Source organism: Periplaneta americana, chromosome 8 (assembly GCF_040183065.1).
Source record: "Periplaneta americana isolate PAMFEO1 chromosome 8, P.americana_PAMFEO1_priV1, whole genome shotgun sequence".
Taxonomy (NCBI): Eukaryota; Metazoa; Arthropoda; class Insecta; order Blattodea; family Blattidae; genus Periplaneta; species Periplaneta americana.
The window spans coordinates 106,354,949-106,382,121 of NC_091124.1; the positions used below are offsets into that span (position 1 = coordinate 106,354,949).

The 27,173-nt window shown below is 34.2% G+C and overlaps 1 protein-coding gene across 7 annotated transcripts in view; it reads right to left on the bottom strand.

The window, feature by feature from the left end:
* Positions 1–27,173, bottom strand: part of LOC138704924 (UBX domain-containing protein 1) — a 189,908-nt gene that overhangs the window by 83,400 nt on the left and 79,335 nt on the right. The window contains exon 7 of one of the 7 annotated variants that reach the window (XM_069833328.1): positions 5,693–5,811. The exons of the other annotated variants lie outside the window; for them this stretch is intronic. Coding sequence (XP_069689429.1) covers positions 5,708–5,811 — 104 coding nt within the window. The 3' untranslated portion in view covers positions 5,693–5,707. Of the gene's footprint in view, positions 1–5,692; positions 5,812–27,173 lie in introns of those variants that run through there. 7 annotated transcript variants of the gene reach the window in all.

The window sequence follows — 27,173 nt, forward strand, 5'->3', positions numbered from 1 at the left end:
ACTCACTGCAGTTACACCACTCTGTGTTATTATTTCTGTTCTAAAGTGAACTGACTTTGGCGCGCGCGTGCGCACACACACACACACACACGGTTCCTTCTGGGGTTCGAAGTGGTACAGTTTAATCCCGGCCATTGCCTTAGAAATACTAATACAACATCAAATAAACAGTGTTCCAGTCATTGTAGAAAAGCGGTTTTCTTTTTCATTGTTATTCTCTTAGTGTCAACTTTCTTCATAATTAATAAAATTAATAGGTGTTTTTTAATCGGACAGGCCTTTAAAGCACACTGTTAAGCTCACTTAATTTCCATGAACTGATTAAAAAGGCTGATAATAGTGTGATGTTTACCTAATGTATAGATTATTTTGATGTAATTATATTTAATTAAAAACAAAGCTCCATATTTATTATCATCTCTAAATTGTATATTATGTTTTTTATTATATATATATATATATATATTTTCACATATACAGTATAATGCTTTCGGTATTTTCAAATTGTGTATCATGCAGCATACAGTTTACTCAATTTGATGTAAAACTGAGTTCCTTTAATAATTATGCCATGACTGTTGTATTCTAGGCTACCTTCTTTATAATTCTTCCCATGTACTTTTAAAGAATGGTAATTAAATGCTTTTAAACTTGACACACAAGCAATAAATATTGTGCCTTTAATTCAACCCTTTCCATTCTTTTTCTCAACTACATCTGACATTCCTAAAAATGAGACGCAACTAAAGAATACCTATTTTGAATTTATTCTCATAAAAATTATGTATGCTGTTTGGAAAACGAAAGGGAAAACAATGGCCAATTGCTCCTCATTATAGATTGATCTCGCAAAATGATCTGGACCATTGTGCAACCTATCCAAAGGAGTCACAGCAGTTCCCAAGATATTTATGCCTAACTATCCAGTTCAGAAAAATGAGAGAGAATATGGGGGAAATTCCTTCTTCCTTCCAATACAGACTATACGGATATGGGATCACTCGTGATAGGCCTACTTATGATTTGTAGGTGTATCTTCAAGTAACAATCACCAGCACTTGTTAGTGTTCTTATTACTATATTTAAACTAATTCTCTTCAGTATTAGGATTTACTGAAGTTAGCGGCCGTCAGTGAGGAATTAATCTTTTCATTGCTGTGTTCCATTTCAATTAGTAATATTTCTTAAAATAATGTTTCAAAGCCTTGAATCAACAAGCACTTATTACTTGCAATGGTCCGGTAGGGAAGGATGAAGCGCAACATGAAAAAAGTAATTAGCATGAGCGAAATGTAATATTTTATTATACATCTTGATTACACACTATCCATTTTTCATACATTCCAGCTTAAGCACCAACGTAAGCAACATAAAGGAAAAAAAGAAATGTTAGAAAGAGTAATGTCCTTACTGGAAAATTTATCACAGAATAAAACACCACAATTAGATGAATGTACTGAATCAACTTCCAGTGACTTAAAAAAGAACTATATCAAATTGTAAAGAAGAATGGGGTCGATATAAATGCTCTAAAATCGCAATGCAGCATTGCTAAAAAGTAATACACCATTAAATAAAAGCAACTCAGAATTAAAGAATATTGATGGACGAATTTCTTATGATTCGAATAATGATGTTATTGGGTCCCATAGCAATGTATAGATGGTCATGATTTGTGGCTTAATTTCAAATTGGAAGCAACCAGTTTTCTATAATTTCGACATTAAAACACAACCAAGTCATATTTCATCAACCCAGAGGACTTCAACAGAAAAATTTTGGTCTTGCACACATACAGAACCTTGAGTCCATTTTACCGTACTTTCCCGTTATACAACGTATAAAGGGAAGCATCCGCAAGCACACATGCATTGCGCACGTACATATGTTTTCAGCAAGATACCAAAAAAGTAGTTGCCGATAATTCCTATACTGTGGTTTTCCCTAAACTATTTAATATGTAGGCCTACTGTACAAGTCAATTTGTCCAGAAATGACAACACACGAAATATAATAATTTGTAATAAAAAATGAATGGATGTTTATTTGAATTACGATTTACTCCAAATTGAAGCAAACTATTTCTTTCATATTTTTTATAGCATATAAGAAATTGAAAATGAATGCCATATTTCATATCAGAGAAAAAATTAATCCTCAGAAAAATTATAATGTAGAGAATTACTTCTCCTCCTCAGATGTGTTATTCCACAGAATTGTAGCATCCATGGAAGCTGTGGAGACATTGCTTTGAATTTTTACAATAAATATTTAGGATTTTATCACTCCACATTGTTTTATCAGTATTTCCTTAACCCTCACCACGGACATAGTTTTTCTGTAACACAGACATGAATGTGAAGTCTCAGGTCTCTGAATTAATGGGATTTTAAAATTAAAAAAAGAATGATCACAATCAATGCTAGTTTTTATTATAGTAATTTGACTTCTAAATACCTAACAATCTAAATATTATATGAATAAGAACATTTTCAGATCACTTTTTGATTTTTCATTTCAATCACTACACTTTTACATATACAAAACAAAGTTTGCAATATGTGTACATATTATTGACGCCAACATGTACATTGCTATATTACTGATGTACTGAATTATAGTTATTCACGTGACACTTTAATGAAAATTAAATATAATTAAATATTTTTCTTATGTTGAAAATTGCAAGAGCCAAACTTGCTAATTTTTTTCTATGAAAAATTTATTCCACCTCACCACATTCACTGCAAATCTTCCTTGTACATTCTTGGCATACTGGTTTATCACATCTATAACACTTGTAAGAAGTTTTCCTCTTCTTAGCTGGTTGGTATAGGCGACAAGTTGCCTTCAGCATAAAGTTACTGATATGTGTCAGTACAAATGGTTTCTACAATTATCTAAAAAGTAACTTTAATGGACTTGGCAAATTTTTCAAATTCCAGATTCATTTGCAAAAATATTTAATCTGTACAGTATCGTAATAAATATTCCCATTTTAGTAAAGTTGTAAACGTTAAGTAAATTACGTTCAACAGCTTTAGTAAATAATTTATATACCACCCACATGGGAATACTGAGCAACAAAATACGAACAGTAATCTTGCAAATATATGAATTTGTAGTTGTTTAGTCAACTGTTCGAAGACAGGTCTGAACCTCATAAGTGACACCAATAAGACATCAACCATGAGGCAACTAAGCCAGAAGATATTTTTGTAGGGTGGCCAGTTCCTTTTCCTGCATTTGTATTTGTATACATAAAATATGCGTAATAAAAAAATACCCGAATTCTATTAAATAAAAGAGTAAATTTTTGGTTAATTTAGGCGTTGGCATGGGAAAGGTAGTAAGTAACAAAAAAAAAATAATTTTTCAGATTTTTCATTGAAAAGGTAGTATGACATATCGCCAATGGCGTAGAAATGGCAAATGTTGAGTGATGTAGTTCCTACGAGCGATACAAGATGACACCTGTCTTAAGTATACGTGAGTTGGCATGAGAAGGGATTAAGTCAATAAGTCGCCTTGTAAGCAGCTGCTACTCTGTGACCAACCGTTCATTACTGTGTTTACGTTTACATTAATTTTGATTTTAATAGCATTAATCGATGTTGTTATTACAATAACATGCCTCCGAAACCTGTTCCATACAAACTGGTAAATCGTATTTTTCTGTCTGCAATAAAATTTACTTGATTTACAATCAGTGATAAAGCCTAGTTTTGTTTCTTGTTGTGGCCTGTTTGTATATTTCCTTTGTGCAGACAACTTGTAAATGCAAATATGGCTGCCGTCGCTTTGAGGAGAATGAAGTACGCAAGCTTCACTCAGATTTTTGGAACCAAGATGGGATGAGTCAAGTAATTTTCTGTTCAGTTTAATCAATATAGTTCAGAAAAAGCAAAAGGAGGCTGCGTAAAATCGACAATCCCGGTTTGAGCAGAAGACAAATATCTGTCACGTACTGTTTACCTTCAACTACTGGGCATGTTCAAGTGTGTGCGAAGACATTCAAAGACATCTTAGGCTTATCACAAAAGCATGTTTACAGTTTGATTGAAAAAAAAGAAAAATGAAAGGGGAGTTTTGTTTTTCAGATCAGAGGGGTAAGAATCAGCGATCCCACTCCCATAAAGTGAAATACACTGAACACGACAGAAACCTCATAAAGGCTCACATTTCATCATTTCTGACAGAAGAAAGCCACTATTCTCGGCACAAATCTTCGAAACAATATTTGAGTCCTGATCTTAATATCAACAGGATGCATCGCGCCTTTATGAAAGCCTACCCCGAATCAAACATCAACAAGTGATATTAATGAAGAGTTTTTAGAAAATCGTTTCCCAAACTCTCCTTCCATTGCCCTCGAACTGACACTTATTCAACATGTGACCTTCTGAAAACTAAAACAAACTTTACAGTAGGACCAGAAAAACTGCATCTCATTTCTACAAAAGAGTTACATCTCAGGAAAGCTGAAAAAGCTATGAAACTTTTGAGCGATGATAATGCTTCTTCATAGATGCCCTCAAATGCCGCATGCACCATCAGCATGGACATGCAGCAAGTATTATTTATTCCCACACTCACACGCTCCAATATGTTGTACAGTCGTCAACTGTCTAACTTTAACCTTTGCATTCATGTTGGAGATACTAGCAAGAGTTTCATGTGCTTGTGGCATCAGGGTATTGCTGGTCGCAGAGAAAATGAGGTGGCCTGTTGTCTTCTAAAGGTGCTTACGTCCGATATAAGTCAAAAGAGAACTTTGACTGTGTGGTGTGACAACTGCACTGGACAAAATAAAAATCGGATGATTGTAATGGTTTTAATCTACGCAGTGGTAAACAATTTGGTTGATAATATCAATTTGAAATTTCTAGTGTCGGGGCATTCATATATGTCATACGACCGAGATTTTGGCATAATAGAGAAAAGGAGGAAAGTTTCAAACCTAATGATTCCTGACGAAATAGCTGAAATGATTACAGAAGCAAAGACTGTACAACTATTCAATGTTGTAAAGATGACAGAAGAAGATTTCTATGATTTCGCCTCAGTATGCATACACTGTTGAATACATCATCAATAAAGATCAGCTCTGCTTCTAGGATTAGAATTTCGAGGAATAAGCTGGCCATCATAGAAGTAAAAAATTCGTTCAATGAAATGGAAACATGGAGGGAGCACAACATTTTCAAGAAGGGTAAATCTGTCAAGAACATCTCTGCAATTCATTCTCTACACCAATTTAAAGAAGGCCCATCATTAGCGAGCCTTAAAAAAAAAGACCTCTTGTCGATTTTGCAATTCATAGACATCAAATATCATGCATTTTACCGTCACCTTTGTACACCATAATGATATTTCTTATAAAAATGTAATAACTTGCTTTAAATATATTTTGTAAAGCTAATATACATGTTTTGTAACTATTTTGCAAATACAACTTCGTATTTAGTAATGTCAAAACTGTTTTTTGCTTCCCCTGTAAAATTTGCTTTTCAAGACTTACTTACCTTTCCCATGTCAACGCCTCAATTATGTTCAACAGATCAATTAGTAAATAACTGTAATGATGACTTAATGGTAATATTAATAAATAATAAAAGGTTGTTCATATGCTCATAAGTTCGTTTTCGACCCACAGTTAAATGATCACAAATGACTGTGTAAGCGGAAATTTAATACTGTCATACTCCTACTGGGCCATTCCATGACAAAGTGAGCCTGACCCCAAGATTTTCAAACATCTTATATCACATCGAATTTTGAAGATTATGCAAGAGATAGCACTGAAGTTATCTGTGAAAAAAGAAATATGGATATCAGTTCACCATTTATCAAGAAATTATAGTTTAAAGAGAATAGTGGAAATTTGCAGGCCTGAACTGAATTTTGACCTGTAAGGTTAATATTACTGTATAAAACTCCCCATTCCATTTGTTTGCTGAATGAAAGACGATAGTCCACTGTTGCAGTCGCAATAATATTTTGTTCTGAAAAGAGGCATATTTCCTAAAATTAGTGCTTGTTGTAGTGCTTGTTTCAATGTCCCGCCTGTGACAAAATAACTTAAAAAGTTTGTTTCTGGAAAAAACAAAGCTGGAGGTGAAAGTTGAAGTTATGTATAAGTAAACTTGTCCTCATTAACATTACGGATCCAGTGTTTCAGATTGGTACACAAAGAGTTTTCGAGATTAATTGTAATTACTGTGTGCCCCACCCGTGACAGATCTTATGGAGAAATCTCTTTCAACACATGGATGAAACATCAGCTGACAAAATGCAGAACTTGCTCAAAGAAGAGAAAAGGAAGTATGAAAGTCATAAAGAAAAGGAAAGAGAGAAGGACAAAAGATGGCAGGAAAAAATGAGAAGAAAAGTAAGAGAATCAGGTAGTGCATGAAAAGGAAACAGATGTAAAAGAGCTGAAAAGAGATTAAAATACCGGTGAAAGATTAAGGATAATATTGAAAACAAACTAAAACAAGTCCGTAGTTGTTTCAAATTAGGACCATATAAGACTCTCCAGGGACTTGTAACTCTAGTTCTTTCTCACATTCTGAGGAAAAAAATTGCTGTTGTAAAGAAGCTTACATTGGAATGTGTACCTAACACTGGCAATGGCCAAGAAAGTATATTCACGCATTATATGATATAGTTACTGAAGTTCAGGAGTTTTATGCTCAACATCATATCAATTGGCAAGCCTCTGGTATCAAATATGTCTGTGAACATTCTAAAACTGGCAAGAGGATAGTTTACTATAGAATCATCACATGATTGTTATGTCAAAGAAGCATACAATGTGTTGAAAACAGAACACCCATCAGTCAAAATAAATTTATAAAAATTCTACGAACTTCGACCAAAAGATATCCTTATGTCAAGTGAAATTCCACACACTATGTACAAAATTTCACACAAATTGTAGCTTCTTTGTAGTTGCCATCAACTGGAAAGTCCTGCACTTTGCTTCTAATAGTATAGAACTTTTAGAGATCATTTGCTGTGATTTAGAAAATGAACAGTGCATGACTGACCCGACTGCAGTCAAAGCATTATTTCATGGGCTAATAAGCAAACATTCTCATGGGGGCAGATAAAAAAGTTAATTTTTTTCTTCCACCACGTTAATAATGCCAAAACAAGTGCTTGTACAAATTTTTCCCACTCAAACGCAATTATGAGAACTGTAAAAAATAAGTTTCCCCGTCGCCCTTGGTAGCGTAGTTGGTATAGTGCTGGCCTTCTATGCTCGAGATTGCGGGTTCGATCCCAGCCAAGTTCGATGGCATTTAAGTGTGTTTAAATGTGACAAGCTCATGTCAGTAGATTTACTGGCATGTACAAGAACTCCTGCGGGACAATATTCCAGCACACCGGTGATGCTGATATAACCTCTGCAGTTGCAAGCGTCGTTAAATAAACCATAATTTTTAAGTTTCCCTGAGGCTGTTTACAGAAAGAAAACAATATCATTGGAAAAATTTATTGGAACAGATACAACAAACTGTTGAGTTATTTTTCAACATATTCCCCATTGAAACTGAGACATTTGTCATACCATGGGATCGACAGAGAGGTGCAGATTCTACGACACAGGGATATTAAAGTTGATCCCATGGTATGACATATGCCTCAATTCCAGTGGGTAATATGTTGAAAAATAGCTCAACAGCTGCTGTATCTGTTCCAATAAATCTTTCCATGAAATTATGTTTTTTTTCTGTTAACAGCCCCAGGAAAATTAATATTTTTATGGCCCTCATAATTGCACTTGAGTGGCCAGAATTTGTATGAGTACTTATTTTGACATTATTAACATGGTCAAAGGAAAAAAAAAATAACTTTTTTATCTGCCCCCATGAGAATGTTTGCTTGTAAGATTCTGGCAACTTAATTATTAGTTGTACATATCTATAAGAACTAGTGAAATACAAGACATTTAACCCTTACCCTAACTGTGATAGAGACAGAATGTGAAAATGACGATTTCAGGAAACTGCAAGAACACAGTATAGGAACAACAGCATCAGCAACTCATGAAATTAACCCAGAATCATTTGAGCTAGTGAAATTTATTAGTAAGACTAGAAAAACTGTATACAGATCTCGTATTATATCTCTGCCAATCAGTGGCTGTTAAATTTCAAGTGGCGTAAGCATATTGAAAAGCATTACAACTTTCCTTCCATCTCCTTGCCTTCCCACCACAAATGTGATGTTGCACAGAGGCAGAGGTATATTATGAGATCTGTATCAAAGCATAAGTATGCAGTTATCCATCAAAGTAATGTAGATGAGGATGGTGATGTGAATATAATGTGCATGCGAACAGTTGGTGAATCAGGGAAAGTTTTCAGAACTGATGAATCTGATATGTCACACATAGGCATGATAAAATCGTGTCCTTCCCCAACCACTAATGAACAGCTGTGTGAGAAACTGCATTGTCTATGATTTCAGTGAACCTCTGGACATATATGAGCGAGAATAAATGGAATAATTCACACCATGTCTCACTGTGACAACAATTAACAATTTATATGTTGCATGTAAATTGAATTATTCTTATTTTATGCAGATCATGGTGAAATACAACTCCTCTTCTATTAGTCTGAAAGTGTTCTGAATTTCTTTCATCAAGCACTTCACAGAACTTTAATAAAACTTCATACAGTATCATGCTTGATGTCCACTTTTGGTCCCACCTGTGACAATATTTCAAAACTGAATAGTATTAAAACTGAGGCAAAGATTTTTTTAAAATTCACAAATGATGAAAGATTTCAATGTCAAGAGTGCATATCATAATAGTGGTTTTTCATTTTTGTTTCTATTGAATTAAATATTTGTCATATGAGCAGAAGAAATGCTATACAAATGTCCCACCCTTGACAGTGGAATGACCCTACTATGATTGAAAGACGCAATATTTGTGAAAATGAATACCGGTACTTTTTTTTTTTTTAAATAAGGTATACAGGCACATATGGGTTTATACAACACGGAAAATGAAAATATAGCTGTTGCAGGAAACAGTAGAGAAGGAATTAAGAGACAGAAAGAGATAAAAAATGAGGTACGAGTAAGTTATCCTAGATAATATTTTATATATCTCTTTTATATTAATATAAAAATACTGAAATGCATGTAAAGGCTAATAAAATAACTTTTTTTTTTTGCATTATTTTAAACTGCAGCACAGAAATGTTACCCTGATTTTGTTTTTTCCTCATTCTACAGCTACAGTGTCAGAGACCCATACCTTATGAACTTTAAAACAACTTTTCAACATAAAGAAGGGAGATTGAAATGTGGCATTACACTCCCTGTTAATAGGAAGTTTGAGACATTGGAAAAATCATTTCGAAAACATTCTGAAATTATAAATCCTGAAAGTTATACAGCAGTGCACAGAGAAGTTAGTGACGGGGTTCTAGGGAGTGATTCACAACTGAAAGACGTCAAGCAATTGGGTAATTGCCAAAAGAAAATTGCAGGTTCTGCGTAAGTGATGTGAAACGTGTATTTTTGGAGAAATTCTTGAAAACAGGAAATTCTATTGTGAATATTAAAATGGAACCAACACACAACTTTGACGATCCTTCAAAACATTTTGTGATGTAAAGACCGATGTTGACATTCTGCTACGGAAGAGGTTTGGCGAATATTGGAGAAGTGAGGACTTCCTCAAGGATCAATATTAGGTACCCTACTTTTTATAGTGTTTATAAATGATCTTGCCGTCCTAATAAAAGATGTAGGTCATCCCATATTATTTGCAGATGACACAAGTATATTAATTACAGCCAATAACTCCAACAGATTCCAACAGAGGAAATTCTCTTCAAAATATGTGACTGGTTCTCAGTCAATAAATTGGTATTAATTTGTAACAAAACTAACATAATTCAATTTAAATCCTGTCCAAATTCGCAAATTTCTAGCGCAATAATTAACAATAGATCCCTATTAGAAACAACAACAACCAAATTTCTTGGCTTAAAAATCGATAATGTGTTAAATTTGAATAATCATATTAAAGAAATTACCCCTAAACTAAATTCAGCTTGTTTTGCTATTAGATCTATGCAAAAGATAGTAAATATCAATACCTTAAAAACAATATACTTTGCATACTTCCACTCGGTAATGAGTTTTGGAATAATATTCTGGGGAAATTCCACAGATAGTAACAGTATATTTCTATTATGAAAAAGAGTAATTAGAATAATAGTAGGTGCCAAATCTAGGGAATCGTGTAGGACTATTTTCAAAAAACTACAAATAATGCCCATGGCTTGTCAGTATATCTTTTCATTAATAATTTTCCTCGTATGTAATCGTGAAAACTTTGTAACTAATTCAACAGTTCATAGCATAAATACACGTCAAAAAATGACTTTCATACTCCATTGGCAAGTCTATCGTGCTATCAAAAAGGAGTGCGTTATATGGCAGTAAAAAATTTTAATAGCCTCCCTATCGATATAAAAAATGAAACTCAAAACATAAGATTATTTAGGGCCAAATTAAAGAAGTACCTAATTTCTCACGCCTTCTGTAGGTGAATTCATGACATTCAATAACACTTCATGAAATTGATACTAAAACTGTGTGTTGTACTAGTAGACTATATTGTAAATCTTGTCTGTATATATTTCATCTAGACTGTGACTATAAATTAAGACTTTATAATAGTATTAAGTTTTTTGACTTGTTCCATATTTTAGCTGTAAAGCAATATATGAATACCATGGAATGTTAATAAATACAATACAATACAATACAATACAATTAGATCAGGGATTCTCAATCTGTTGAAGATTGCGAGCACTGCCCACATGTAATGCTGAGTGAGTGAGCACCATGAAATACTAATATAATATATTTTTATTAGGCCTATATGAATACATAAACTAAATAAGTAAACAAATACAATTTTAAAACACGCATATAGGGTAATGATATCCTTGTACTTGAATGTTACTCAGAATTTCAGTAATGTTCAAATCAGTGGCGGACAGTGGGTTTGAAAGTTGAGGAGGCCGAGAAGTGATTATGTATTAAAAATATGGGGCCTGCCACGTATCTCATTATTATTACATATTTGTACAGCAAATTCACTCGATGATCCTCTTCCTTCACAAACCGATCAATTAGGTCACAACCTACTGAACATCTAATACTAAAAGAAACTAGAGACAACTCTGCCTTTATTTCTGAACTATCAATATTTAATATATTGTATAAATAAGTATATTATCTCGTAACACAAAAGAAAAAAATAACAGAAACACCACAAACAAGAGAAAAAAAACTGCCAACATAAAACAAAACTTTTACGCAAGGAGAGAAAACTAACAATAGTACATGGCACGATTTTCTAAAGCCAAGAAGAAAGAAAGAGAGGGAGAAAGAGAGAGAGACTTGCCAATACAGTCAAACATAGCCAAAAGCAGCCCGAGACGTGCTACACTTGTCAGCGGTGAGTAGAATTTCTCCAAATTCGTCTCCTCTTATGCATTCTAGTCAGGTTTAAACATTCCACTAACCAGCTATCTTATTGGTTGAACTGCTGCTGTCATGGTTACCGGGGAGTAGAATCATATAGTTGTCTCCACTATCCCGCTCTTGCATACACATTGCAGGCTGCTCAATGTCGACTGTACAAGTTACAGCACTATCTGTTTTCTTTCGGATTAATTATTTGTACTATCTATAGCGAGCGGGCATCACCAACTGGATGTGGTCAGCTTGACATAAGTTACATCTTAGTCGTATTGAATATTAAAATTAATATAAAAGGAAAAATGTCCGTCATTTGCTATAATTTGTCTATGATCTTACTTCAGCTGGAATTAACAATGTTATATTGTATTTTGGTAAAATATTAGGGGAGGCTCGGCCTCCCTTGCCTCTCCTGAAAATCTGCCACTGGGTCCAAGTAGAGGTTGCTTGTAGCTACACGTAAATAGTCCTGCAGATGTGAATTAGTTAATTATGATTATGCTTTGTTCTTGAGGTTGTTGCTGATTATGCTTTGTTCTTGAGGTTGTTGCAGCAACAACCTCAAGAACAAAGCATAATCATAATTAACTAATTCACATCTGCAGGACTATTTACGTGTAGCTACAAGCAACCTCTACTTGGACCCAGCGGCAGATTTACAGGTACAGTAATATTTAACACAAGAAAGACATATAATACATATTCCGAAGTGATATAGTGTTAAAAGTTGTGTAATCAAGATGTACACTAAAAATTAGTGTCCACGGAATTATTGGATCTACATTATTGCCAATGTTTGCTGCAGGCCACAAAATGGGAAGTCGAATTACAATGTTCTTTCTGTAATAAGATTTAGAACTAAAATTTTCACTTTGGAAAACGTATTATTTGTCTTTCTTGTGTTAATAATGTGGAGTCAAAGAGGGTATGTTCTGAAATTGAGTTGTGTGTTGAGAATTTCATTTGGATGTGTTTTTGTGTGTCTGTATATTTCATATTGTTCTAGTGTGTTTAGTTTCTTGCTTTTTGGTTGGATGTGTAGAAGTTCCATGTCTGTGTTGATGTCTCTGTAGGTGTGGTTAGTATTTGTGATGTGTTCTGCATATGTGGAAGTGTTTTGTAATTTTGTTATGGCTGTGATGTGTTCTTTGTAATGTGTTTGAAATGATCTGCTGTCTGTCCTATGTAGAAGTTGTTGCAGGTGTTGCATTTGAGTTTGTATACGCCTGTGTGGTTGTACTTGTTTGTTTGTGTGTTGAGATATTTTTGTAGAATATTATTTGTTCTGTATGCGATGTTGTAATTTAATTTCTTGAATGATGTTGCTATCTTGTGTGTGTTTTTGTTTTCGTATGTTAGTGTGATGTATTTTTTGTGTTCTTGTGTTTGTGTTGTATTCTTATGCTTTTGTGATTATGTTTTGTCTTTCGTATTATGCTGTCTATTATGTTGGGGTTGTGTCCGTTTTCTTGTGCTATGTATTTGATTGTGTTTAGCTCTTCTTTGTAATCATGTTGGTTCATTGGTATGTTGAGTAGTCTGTGTACCATTGTTCGGAATGCAGCTTGTTTGTGTTGTGTTGGGTGATTGGATGTGTTGTTGTTGTTGTGTGACTTAGAATGTGTGTTTGTTATCGACTTTTGTTATTGTGATGTCTAGAAAATTTATGGATTTGTTGTTTTCAATTTCTAATATGTAGTGTAGCTTTGGGTGTATTTTGTTTATGTGCTGATGCAGGTTTTAGATCTGTCTTTTGTTTCCTTTGTATAGTATTAGTATGTCATCTACCTATCTGTGCCAATATATGATGTTGACTGTGTGTTTGTTGTTGTCTTTGTTTAGTATGTATGTCTGTTCTATGTGGTGTATGAATATTTCTGCTAGTATGTTGGATATGGGTGATCCCATGGTAGGCCTTCGGTTTGAGTGTAATATTTGTTACTGTATGTGAAGTAATTTTGTTTTGTGATAATATCTGTGATGTGGATGATTTCTTTAATGTGTTCTTGTGGTGTGTTGTTGTTTTTGAGCATTTGTTCTAGTATTTGTAGTGTATCTTTTATGGATATGTTTGTGTATAGGTTAGTTATGTCGAAAGTTGCTAATGTTGTACTGTGTGGGATACGTTTGTCTTTTATTTTATTCACTAGGTTTATGTTGTTTTTTTTATAATATAATATGTTTTCCGAAGTGATATAGTGTTAAAAGTTGTCCAATCAAGAAGTATAAAATTTTCAGTATATGACTTTGTAGTTTCACCTTCATTTTCTTCCCTTTCTGTCTCAGTGTGTGTTATGATTGCTTTCAATAATATTATCATCTTCCACGTCACTCATGTCCTTTTCTAACCACTCCGAAATAGTTTCTCCATAATTTTCGTCGGATATTGTAACAGTTTCTGATAGTCCAGGACACTGACTTATTGTTACTCACAAAATTGCCATTTGAAAAAAAAAAAAAGCTTAAAAAAACACGGATGTGCAATCACAAAGACCTCTACAAAAGATATCTGTTTTTTGCCACAACTTAACATACACTAAAGAGGAAGCAATAAATATGAGGTGATAGAGCAGCATGAGAAAGAAAGGTGGTGTAAATAAACAAACTCTGAAGGTAATAGTAAGACATCTACATCTGTTTATGTTGTCACTGTGGTCACATAGACTGCATGCCTATGGTTAAGGGTTAAAATCTGGCTGGGTAACTTTAGGATTAATGCTGCATTATGGCTAGTAGAGATAGCTTCAAAGTCGGCTGGCAGGAGAGAGTGGAGAGAGAGAGAGAGAGAGAGAGGGAGGGGGAGAGAGAGAGAGAGAGAGAGAGAGAGAGGGTGTAGAGCAAATGATTATTGTTACATGTTTTTATTATTATTATTTAGATTTTAAAGAACATTTCACAATTTTAGTAGTACATTCAATGAATGTATAATTTTAAGTATATCAGCAAAGTGAGTTGCATCATAGTGTGTTGGTTTTGTACATAAAGTCTTTTGTTAAGTTACAAAGACGACTTGACAGCGTGAAAAAAGTGATATAAGTATGGTAACTAGAGAAAGTAATGACCATTTGGTTAGGAAAACTACTTAAGACTTGCTGAAAATGGCTTCCAAGTTTAGCTTCTTGTAAGCTGGTTTGAATAATATTAAAGGGAAAAGTTGTTCCAAGACCAGGTATCGAACTTAGGACCTTTGGCTAAGCGCGCCAATGCTCTACCACTGAACTATCCAGGAATGATACACAATTCCGATTCAATTCTTCCCTTAATGTCCACATATATCAAGTGGGTTTGACTATCGCCAATGACCTACATAGAGTGCATACTATACTGTATGACTTTAATTGTGGTTTCATGTTATAATGCGATATGAGTGTTGATAATGCTGAAATTGGCTTCCAGGTTTAGTTTCTTGTAAACTGGTTTGAAAAGTCGCGAGTTCGATACTCGGTCCCAGAACAATTTTTTTCCTTTAATATTACTTAAGACTTCTTTGTTTTCACTTTGTTTTAGAAGTTAAAAATAATTGAAAGTGATCCATCAGAGTCGATCAAACAAGACAGAAATTCTTTCGGTCACATCGTTTGTCTCAAAGACTTTCAGTTGCTTGGCAAAAATAGGCGAGTTGAATATTGTCTGTGAAAGTGAGCAGCATAAACTAATGGTAGAAAAGCACAATGAAACTGTTAAATAGAACAGAAAAATTGTGATCTAACAACTGTTTGCTTTTCAGGCTTCCAGAGAATTGCTTTCATCAAGGATCATGGGGAAAAGCAGTCTGACATAATTATATCGAGGTTTTAAACATGCTGGCATATTATGACACTCAGTTTCGAACCCACTTGGAATCTTCAACACTTCATCATGGTTCTTCCCCTGTTATACAGAAAAAAATAGTATTCTATCTGAAAGCTGATGACCCATGAAATAAAGTCTAAAATAGTACAGGGCACATTTTATTGCCATTATACTTGATGGTTAATAATGCTCGGATTTTGATGATCTAAAACAGGAATCGCAAATTTGTGTTTGATGGTGAAACAGCGCCTGAATTCTGATGTAAGTTCCACCACATGACAACATCCCTCTCTGCGCTGAACCCTTTCATCTAGCGTTCGTGCTGTCTGCAGAGGCTCATTTTTTTATCCAGTACTATCTGAATAGTGATTTGACGTTCGTAACAGATATTTCTGAACAGCTGAACAAACTAAACTGCCGACTTCAAGCACGAGATCAGAATATAACTGACATATGTGACATGGTGAAATCTTTTTCCATGACGATAAATGTTTCAAAAGTGCAATTGAAAGAAAATGAGTTTCATCACTTTCATCACTTTCAAATGATTCTGATTAAAAAATATATAAATACTGCGATATCCTGGAAATATTACTTTCAGAATTTAGAGATAGAAGGTTTTATAATTTTAAACAAATGAAAAATGATTTCTCTCTTTTTGCAAATCCTTTTAACACACCCATTCTGAAGATACGACCAAACTTAAAATTGGACAGAGTTACGCAATAAGAGCCAACCACCAAAAATCTGTATTTTCGAGATACTGACCATTGAAATAAATCTGGCTTTTATTAAACATTTTATGCAAGAAGTATTGTAATATTCATACTATTACAAAAATAGCACAAATAATACTAAAAAGGGCTAATCGAGTTTTAATAACAGACCAGCAGGTGATTTAATATTGCAAAACAAAATAAATAAATAAATTTTATGCAATAAACGAATTTTGCTTATAAATAGCAGCAAAATGTAGATATTGCGTTCTTTGTTTTTTCAGAGTTAAATAATCCAGCCAACAACAAAGAGATTTGTGCAAATGTCTCAATTTTTTTTTTTTTTTAGATTGTCGGTTGGTCTATTGTTGTGTAACTCTGTCCAATTTGAGGTTGCTAATATCCAAAATGACACCTTTGTGAAAAGCAATCATAAGGATTGTGTTGGTTTAAAAATATTGATTCCTCTAAATACCCACGTCTTAGATCATTTGCTGCCACAATTGCAGCTATGTTCACTTCTACGTACCTACTGTATATCTGTGAATAATTTTTTTTCAAAATTAAACATATTAAAATAAAAAATGACACGCTTAATCTTCATGCACATTTGGCTACTTATGAGACAACCCTTAATTTTGAGATCTTACCGAATGGAAATATTGTAATAAAAAAATAAAAGAATGCAGATGAAAATAATATAATCTTAAAAAGATATTCATTCCTTCTTTCTCTTGTTATTTCTTTGTTATGAACACAAAAGGTAGTGACGAACACAAACTGCCTCTGCTGTCTACTTACTGCAATTGACGCTCTCTGTCTTTATTTTGTGTGTAGAGGTAGTATTTATATTGAGTCGTGAATTTGTGATGTTTTGCAATGCTTGATCTACAAGTTAAATATGACAGTTAGTATATAATCATTAGTTGTGTCTCATAATATGGAAGGTAAGTGCCTGGTTTACACTGCTTTGTAATTCAAAGTCTTTGCTAAACACAATATATTTCAAATGAAAAAAAATTGTTTTCTGTATAAACTGCACGCCACAGAGAGAGGGTACTGCAATCTTACTATGTTGCAGTCATTGTCAAAGAATTAGTGAACACATTTCGGAGTCAAGGTTTACTAGACCATAACAAAGTACCCCAAAGTACCTGAGATAGAGGAAATGTCTGCTGATCTTGAATTATACTACATTGCAAAACCCAAGCTGTATGATGAAACTTGAGATACATAACATAATAAAGTGTCAACTGTGTTCAGTTCTTAGGAATGTAAGGATGGTAACATAAAGAAAAAATTTCTCCTTCACAGACGTTGTTCAGATCGATCAGCTAGTTCTCTGCATCAACATGTTTCAGTATTGCAGTACTGAATGACTTCTGTTGCAATTCCAAACTTGCAGTTCAAACTTATGATGGTGTCATTATGACAAAAGGGCATAGGTCTTCAAAGCAAAGATTCTTAGTCACTACAATTAAGCCATGTTCGTACATTGCCATGCACAAAATTAAATTTGGTCGTTTCTCAACTCATCATTTTCGTCAAATGGTTAGGGTCTTCTTTGTTTCTTGTCAGCTTTTGAAAATTTCTTCAAAAAGTCCACAATTAAAAAAATTCTTTAAATTCACAAGTGGAAAAGATATTTCCATCTACCATGCCAAATAAATGGCAATATGAAAGCTGGTTAGTAGAAACTGTTAACATTTTATTTTTGAAATGCTAGATGAGTGGGATTCAGAAACCATTCATCTGCCTGTGGTCTTTATGTCTTCTGAAAAACTTCGAATACAATTTCTTTTGTAGATATTTTAATCAATACTGTCCTTTTTAATGTTCTTTTAAAGTAGTACAAAGACCACTGACATCTGCTTCTGCTTGATTAATTAATCGACAGAAGCTTAGAGGCAATTTTGACCAGTTCTGGTACAGTACAGAAGTAATATGCGAAGTTAGTTTGATTCCACATAAAAAGTAAAGGTAGTCTCTTCACATACCATGAACACTTGGGGTCATGGACATAGAGCCCCATGCTTTCTTGACCTCGGCACTAGAATGAGGTAGTGTGGTCAGCACTATGCTCCAACCGCCTTTTACCCTAGGAAAGACCTGGTACTGGTACTCAATTTGATAGGAAGCTGAGTGAACCTCGGGGCCATTCTGGAAGTTTGACAATGAGAAAATCCCGTCATCACCTGGAATCAAACCTCGGACCTTCCAGTCCATAGCCAGCTACTCTACCAATTGAGATACCTGGCTGCCTTGATTCCACATTTATTTCCACATCTCTTATTGACTCAGTTCCTGGAGAAAAGGGAAAATACCGGTATTCATTATAGACATCTATTTTATGAAATTATTAATATTATTTTAATATTTGTCAAATTCTGTAATTTACAGAAACTGCAGTTTTTTTTAACCTTCTTGAAACTGCAGTTTTTTTAACCTTCTTGATAAATATTTTTTGCAGTATATGATGATATTTTCAGAGTCGCCGTTTTTCTGCTTTAAAAAGACATTACTGAATGGTATTTGATTTCATGTGCTTGAAAAGGTGAAGTGGATGTTTGTTTTACTGTGATTCATATATGCGAAAGAAACATATATTTAGTCTGTACTAATACAAAAGAACATTAAAACTCACTAGTGTTTTCCCAAAAACATATGAATTTTGAGAGCTAATGTTATCCCAGCAACTACCAGTAGTGCAGCTAATGAACGACTTTCCTCAGCACTGAAGGGAATTAAACATTTTCTAAGGACTTTCCAGGGACATGATAGGCTTTCATCTCTTGCAATGTTAGACACTGAGAAGTCATCGCTCTAGAAACTGCAGTCTAAAACAATATTTGAGTATGGCATCATTGATATTTTCTCCATTAAAACTGAAGAATTTAGTCTTTAAAGAACAGGGTAAGCTATAGCCTTTTCAGGTGTTTCCATAATCACACAATATTAATATTAGAACATTATTGTATTATAAATAGTTGTAAATGTATTACGGTAAACTGACAGCTTCCATATCTAAAAAACCACGTGATGCCACTTTACTCCATCTAAGTCTGTGCTTCTCTTCTACCACCTCCAGTATAGAAGAATCATTACAAGGGGCCATATAATGTGCAGCTAAAATGTCAGAATAATTCCCAATTGTCATTTCTTTAAGAATTAGTGGTTACTACTTCTACAGAGTAAACTCTCATTCTTATGCATAGGTGAATGCTCACAGAAGCTATTAGTTATATAATTTCCTCTTCAAGAATCTGATTTTACATACTGCTAGCTACTTGATAAGAAAAAAATATAGATACTCAAAATCTCATTATAACCTATTAATAAATAGGTTGTTCAGCAATGAACGGTGACTGATTTTTTTTTTACTCCTACAGTTTTGAATTTTATATTTAAATATTGTGTTACATTGTTAATATAACGTCTCATCTATTACATAGTAATACTATTCAGTTTCTTTCCGATTTTAACCTGTGACAGATGATCAAATTGAAACATGTTTTTAATTTCACCTACAGCACACACAATGGAATTAAGAAGTGAAGAACAATATACTACTCTGAAACTTTACTTGTGTCTTCAAAAATCGTGTGCTGAAGCCAGGGCCGGCTTTAGTAGATGTGCAGTTAGTGTGTGCACGCAGGTGGTCAGTTTCTTAGGGTAGCCAAAAGAATAAATTTAATATATAATTTTTAAATAATTATTAATAATTTAGTACCATAAAATGGGGTGACTTGATACATTTCGTAAGTTTATGTTTTGGAACCGAAACATCAACCTACAAAATGTATAAAGTCCCCCCAGCATGTCTAGCCTCCCCGTTTTATATGCTGGGAGACTTCATACATTTTGTAGGTTTAGGCTGATGTTTCGTTTCGAAACATCAACCTACAAAACGTATCAAGTCACCCCCAAGTGTATCAAGTCGCCCTGTTTTACGGTATTATACGAATTTTATAAAGAAAAACCATGAACTAATGTGCGCTAGTTTGATATCAATTTTTTTCTGATTTTACTGTTGATGTAACAATAAATAAATGCTTATATTTAGCAGATTTTATTCACATTTGAAATTACTTTAAAAACAGAATGATGTGAAATGTGCACAGTCTGAATATTCACCCAACAATCAAATCTCTTGTCGCTCATTTTCAATGTTTCCAGCCACTGCATAAAATTCGTTAGTACTTCATAGTGAGCAGTGTGCAGAGGAACTTGCTGATCAAGAATAAAATATAACAGGTACATATTTAGTGTTTTTATTGATTTATATATTTATTTTCATTTCATTTATGGTCAGCATAGATAACAGTTAAATTACGGAGGAATCCGTACAGAAAATCTTAAGATAAGTTTGTGTCATAACCAGGGCCGCCAACAGAATTTATGGGCCCCTATGCAATAATGTACTCGGACTCCCCATTGAAAAAAGTAACAATTACAAGTTACCAGTTGTTCTAACCATAATAATTATTTGCAAAATAAATAAAAGATAACCCCATACACAGATACGAACTTAAAAATATACACTTTTATTACGTTGAAAACTTTTAGCAAAGCTTCACATTAGCACAATATCTTATATTCATAAAACATTATTCTTAAACACCTGTATTTTGTAACTTGCAGTTCAACATCAACAAACAACTCTTCTTGACTTCATTGATACAAAATCATCAATAATGCCATCAAAATTTAAATACCTAGCAAGATTGCTCTCCAGACTAAGGAGCCAAGGTTACTCGGTCGTTCTTGACACATTGTTTATCTGAATACATTTTTTATTTCCTTCATTTTGCTGAAGAATCTTTCAGCATCAGCAACTGTCACAGGAATTGTATAGAATATTCTAATGACTATACAAATATTTGGAAATAAACTGTCCAGTTTTAATTCCCTCAAACTATTTAGAAGATTCATAGGTTTCAGTGGGGTTGGCCCTAAATTAGAGGCATGAATTGATTTTAAGTTTTCGCCTCATCACTAATCTCTTGATTAATATCTTCATAATATTTTTCACGCAGTCTAGCACCCATATTAATATCTTTCAATTTTTTCTGTCTCTCTGTGTGCCTCTCAGCTCCTGACTTATGCCTGTACTTGTCCATTGTGCAGTTAAAATATAAGCAGTAACACTAATGAACAGAATTTACTAAACAAACGACAACGAAAAGACGAAAGTTTCGACACGAAACATACAATGTAGTGAAAAAGAAATGTATCCTGCAACTTCTGTTTGAGAGAGTCTACTAGCATATTGCAGTGGGCCAGCTGGGGTTTGATAGTTAGAAAGGACAAGCCAATAGATAACACTGAATAACAAAAAAACACTTTCGGTGGACATCTTGGTATTCAACAAGTGTTCTAAGACAACTGGAACATGCTGATTCCGAATATGCAAATCATTTGTCTCTATTACCCACCGTTCTTGAGATATACGACATCAACCATTATGTTTAACAACTCACAGACAGGAATTTCAGTAGAGAATTTATTGCTACATGGAGTAGTAATGAACTTGGCTTTAGCTAAGGAAATGGTGCAAATGCGCCACATGGCAAATAATTATAATAGTAACATTGTTAAAGGTATAATAGACATGTAAAAAACATATGTACATATATAGAATATACTTCCTTAATTTAAGGTGTGTCTTTTGTTTGAATTCCTTGGCTGTAGAATTTCATTTGTGCTGAGCATTTGTCATGTCGCGCTCAAGCGTCCAGCAGTAGTCAGCCAACATCGCTGCACTCCCATCAACCATGATAATGTGACTCCATCACCGAGATGTCTTAATGAACACGTTCATCATGTTCGTCGCTGACTGAACCTAGGTTCTCGGAGAAGAAATCAAGATGTGAGTCGAGGAGGTGTATTTTGAGGGACGTGTTGCAACCTAGCTCTCTGTACGCACTGATGCACTTCTGCACAACATTCATATAGTCAGTCGATTTATTATTTGCAAGGAAATTGGTTATGACTGACTTCAATGCCACCCGTGCATCTCTTTGAGTATCACCCAGTAAGTCTTGGAAGTGGCTGTCAGCAATGATCTTCCTTCTTTCACTTTCTCGTAACTCAACTTCGGAAACTTGTTACACAGGTACCCAAAAGCATCTGAGTCATTGTGTAGTGACTTCATGAAAGTCTTCGAGAGCTCCAGCTGTATATGAAGCTGTGGCATAATAACTTTGTCATGCTCAACCAACAGCACACGAAGGACGTTTTTACTTCTGTCTGCATTCTATCTCTGACTGGCCAATTTTTCTTTATATAGTTGTTCTTTCTATTTCTGCTGTCCCACTCGCAGATGAAGTAGGAAGTAGCAGTACTTGGTGTACCCTGTCTGCATTCCCATGAGAATTGTGATAACTTTTAAATCACCACAGATACGCCAATTGTACTTGCGATAGCGTATTTTTTAAGAAGTAGAGATATGGTTTCGTACGTCCCTTTCAGGTGCGTAGAATATGCAACCGGTACTGAAGCATTTCTGTTTCCGTTGTATAATAATACTGCCTTCAAATTTGTCTTATATGAGTCTATGACCAGTCGCCATGTTTCATTGCTGTGTTCCACCCCGAGGCTTGACATAAGACCTTGAAAGTCCGTGGAATAGCAAATAGCATCACTCATTGCAAAGAACTTCACAAGTTCTTTGTGTCTGTGCCGAAACTGTGAATTCGTTGTGCAAGGATATTAAATTCTTTAAGACGTACCGAGCAGTTCAACTTGACCTTTCGTTAGTGCCAGGTTCCGTATGAGATCACATGATCCCGTATGAGTGTAAATGATTCATCAAATGAATATCTTCTCCAGGTTGGTAGTAATCAGAGTCTGAGTCGTTGGCAGGAGATGAAAAAATACATTCTTCTTGCGTTTCTTCAGTAACTGTGTATTCTACAGATGCTGTTGGTATTGGACAAGTGACGGGATTATATGGAATTGGTTTAGAAACTAAAGAGACGTCAGGTTACTTTACAGATGCACGAGTTTTGGAGGAGAAGTGACGTTTGCCAAACAGAAATAACAGTCTGTGATGTGGTTGCTTCATTCACACCATATCATAGGAACTCTAAATACCAAATGGTTGATCTTCTCTTCCTTACTTAACCAAGCGCGCAAGTTGCATGCACAGGTCGAACAGATGAACTGTGGTGCCTACGACTTACTCCTATCCACCTTCGAATCAAAGTATAGTTCATATGCTTTTTTTCGCAAACGACGTAAAAGTTTTCTGATGGGATTTGTCTATTACATAGCCGCACATGTAGCAAAACACTTCTAGTGAATTTCTACAACCTCTGGATGACGTAATATCCACCGTCCACTGTCATTGTCAATGAAAATAAGTAAAGAAGATACAAATGAAAGTATATCAATGCAACAGAACATAAACGACCAAATTTTTCAGCATTGCATTAAAAATAACGAAAAATGACAAAAAAAATTCGACAGTATTCCATGTAAAAATACATTTTCGTCGATAATTTCAAAACCTGACGTGATAGAGCAAAACGGTTTTCAGATTTGAAATCAGCATGAAAAACTGCATTACAAACAGTAAACATCATGTCAGATATCTACCACTTGTTCATCAGTGTAATTGAACGTGTTCAGTACAAGCAATGGGAACATAGTTCAGGCAAATGCCGGGGCTCTCAATTGTCGTATCGGTGAATGTTAATGTGGGAAACCGATATTCTATTATATAAAAGTCAAATATTTACATATGAAGTGGTAATTTGTATTAATTCTACTAATGTTGAGTTAATATATCAAATTTATGTAACAAATATTCTTAAAAAATTTTATAGTACCCGTATGTATCTACAAATAAGTATTCATGATAATAAAAAGTAATCAGACTCACTTAATCTGACAGGCCCTTATTGCTCACAGGCCCATATGCACTCGCCCCCTTTGCCCTCCCCTTCTCAGTGGCCCTGGTCATAACGTTTTAATTCATTCGAAAGGAGAAAAATAAAGGGTGCGGCAAAACATACTCCCTAATTTAAAGTTTAAATAAAGAACAGATGGATCAAAATAAGGAAACTGTATTAATATGAACTGTATCTAAACAGTGGGAAATTTAGGTTTACATACGTTGCCATAGCGATATCAAATGACATGTGCAAAACAACAAGAATTGAATAGGACTTTGAATACACGGAATTTACATTCAATTAGTGCAAATTGTAATCTGTAACGAATTCCAACTATGCCGTGGATGGGTGAAGAACATGCTTACGCTGTGGTATCATTTCTGGTAAGTGGTAATTCCGTTGTCGCTGCTCAGATGTTTCCCGGATGCTTAATTTCTTCATGTGGCGACATCCCCTGGCCAGCACGATCACAAGACCTTGCACCCTGCGATTTTTTTCTATGGGGGCAACTTAAGGCTGAGGTGTTCAAACATTGACCGAGGACTTTGCCAGACCTAAGAAATGCAATACAGGAAGAAATTGGTCTTATTTCTCACGAAATGCTAGTTAGAGTGATTCAGAATTTCCGAAGTCGCATTCAACAATGCATTGATAGAGAAGAACACCACTTGAGAGACACGTTATTCAAAAAATGAAAAATTCCCACTGTTAAGATACCATTCATATTAATAAAGTTTCCTTATTTTGTTACATCTGTTTTTTATTTAAACTTTAAATTAGGGAGGATGTTTTGCCACACCCTTTATTTTGTGTAGTATAAGAAAATAATAATAATAATAATAATAATAATAATAATAATAATAATAATAATAATATTATTTTCTTATACTACACAAAATACTATTATTATTATTATTATTATTATTATTATTATTATTATTATTATTATTATTATTATTATTACCGATTTGAAGATGTCGGGCAGAAAAACTAAATGTTTCTCTGGTGCTTATTATCGCAAAAGGAAGAATGAAAGTGACAAGGAAAAGGAAAGATTACGAGGTTCCATGCTGAAATTCGTAAAGTAAGATGAAGGTGATCCAACTGTATCAACATCAATTGGTTCGGAACTTTTTCCAGATAGTAAGAACGAAAAAAAAAAAAAATCATTTTATACCATTATAGTAAAAATTAACTAATTCCCTTTATATTATTTTTAACAAATATAAGAATAAACGTATACAATTCTCACACTCAAAGAAGTAATTCAAATTATTTCAAGACAAAATGTGTAATTAAATGTAAGTTAAATACTATTCGCCAAAATAATAATGTCTGCAGTTAGTTACAAGAATAGGAAACATATCATATTTACAGTATATACTAGTATTTTGACTCTGAGTCCATCTCTATATCCTTTTTATTAATATCCATACCTACTCACGAATATGATTATACTGCAGTTTATACACTGGAGGAATGAACTTCTCAAGCTTCAAAATACCACGGAGTTTTTTTCTGATTTCTTGGTAATGACAATTCGTACAGAATTCCAGTTAAATCCAAATTAATTTCATCCACTTGCACTCTTTTCTTCATAGCAACAAAAGTATCAGATATGAGCATGTTGTGTCTTAGACACTGCAATATTTTCACCTGAATATACAAACATTTTACATATTCTACAACTCAAATAGTAGAAAAAATTGTAAGATTGTAGCCTAAATTATGTTATTTAACGACGCTCGTAACTGCCGAGGTAATATCAGCATCGCCGATTGCCAGAGTTTTGTCCAGCAGAAGTTCTTTTACATGCCAGCAAATCTACTAACATGATCCTGTCGCATTTAAGCACACTTAAATGCCATCGATCAGGGCCGTGATCAAACCCACAATCTCGGGCACAGAAAGCCAGCACTCTACCGACTGCACCAACTCAAATAGTAGAAGTGTATAACATCATAACATACCTTGCACTAGATAACATTGAAATCATACCTAACAAGTAAGCATCTTCTAAATTTTTGTCTTTCAAGTCATTAAAACTGTCAAGAATACTTTTCTTTACATCTACAGAAAACTTCTGTGTAGGCTATATTGCCATTTGCATTTGCAGTCCTCAGAGTTAGGTTTGGAACTAATTTTCCACTGGTGGACATGCATTCTTGTCCATTATTGATATTAAGTTTTCTTTTCATTTTCCATTTTTCACAGTTTTAGATTGCTTCTTGGACTTTACGGGAGATTCCTGAACAACATTATCATCACTATCACTTGAGTTTGTCACAACATATCTTGGATCATCAACAACGTGATACTATAAATCACGAAAATTCAGAGAAATTGCCATACTTTAGACATGTCTGATATACATACCACGCTACTCTGCTGTCACATTGAGAGTGAGAACAGGATAAGTCTGGTCTTTGTCCACTTTTTCTTCTCAACAAAAGTAGAAATCTAGAAAATGATAACATTCAGAGCCACGTATTCTCTTTGTACGAAGTATATGACTATCATTTCACACCAGAAGCTGGAGTAAGGGCTATAGTTGCATTTGGCATTAAAATCTCAATTTCATAAAAAATGGTCTTTATCCAGTTATCATTCTCAGGTCTTCAATTATGCCAAATTCAAGCTGTGGGGATAATTTACCAGGTAATAGTAATCGTGCTGAACTGACGGCAGACTGTGATTTAGGGGCTTTAGTATCTGGCCACCTGTTGTTAATAATCGTTTATTAGAACTCATAATTCAGAAGGGACCTGTAATACCCCAAAATATAAACTTTCCTAAAGATGACAATGGAAGATCATTTTCCATGTCTCAATTTACGAGATTCTTACTTAATGGCGAAAACGTTCGAAGAACTTGGTTAATCTATTCCGAAAAATTCAATAGTGTGTTTTGCTTGTCACAAGCTGTTCACTTTGAAGAAAAACAAATTAACAGATCAAGGGTTTTCAAATTGGAGACATTTAGCCATTCATTTGTCATTTCCATATTTCGTGTCATCTTCCTTTCCTTCCTGACTTCTCCAGTGCCTCCTTTTATTCTGTGTGAGGTTCGATTTCTCCTTCAAGACCTAGGAGTTTTCTGTTACAATATTCATGGGATTCTTTTATCAGTATGCATTTGTATCGAAACTTCAACCTCATTCATAATAATTTTACACTCATATAGAAACTTCAAATTCAAACATAATAATTTTACTAATAATTAATCAAACGTGCTAATTGTG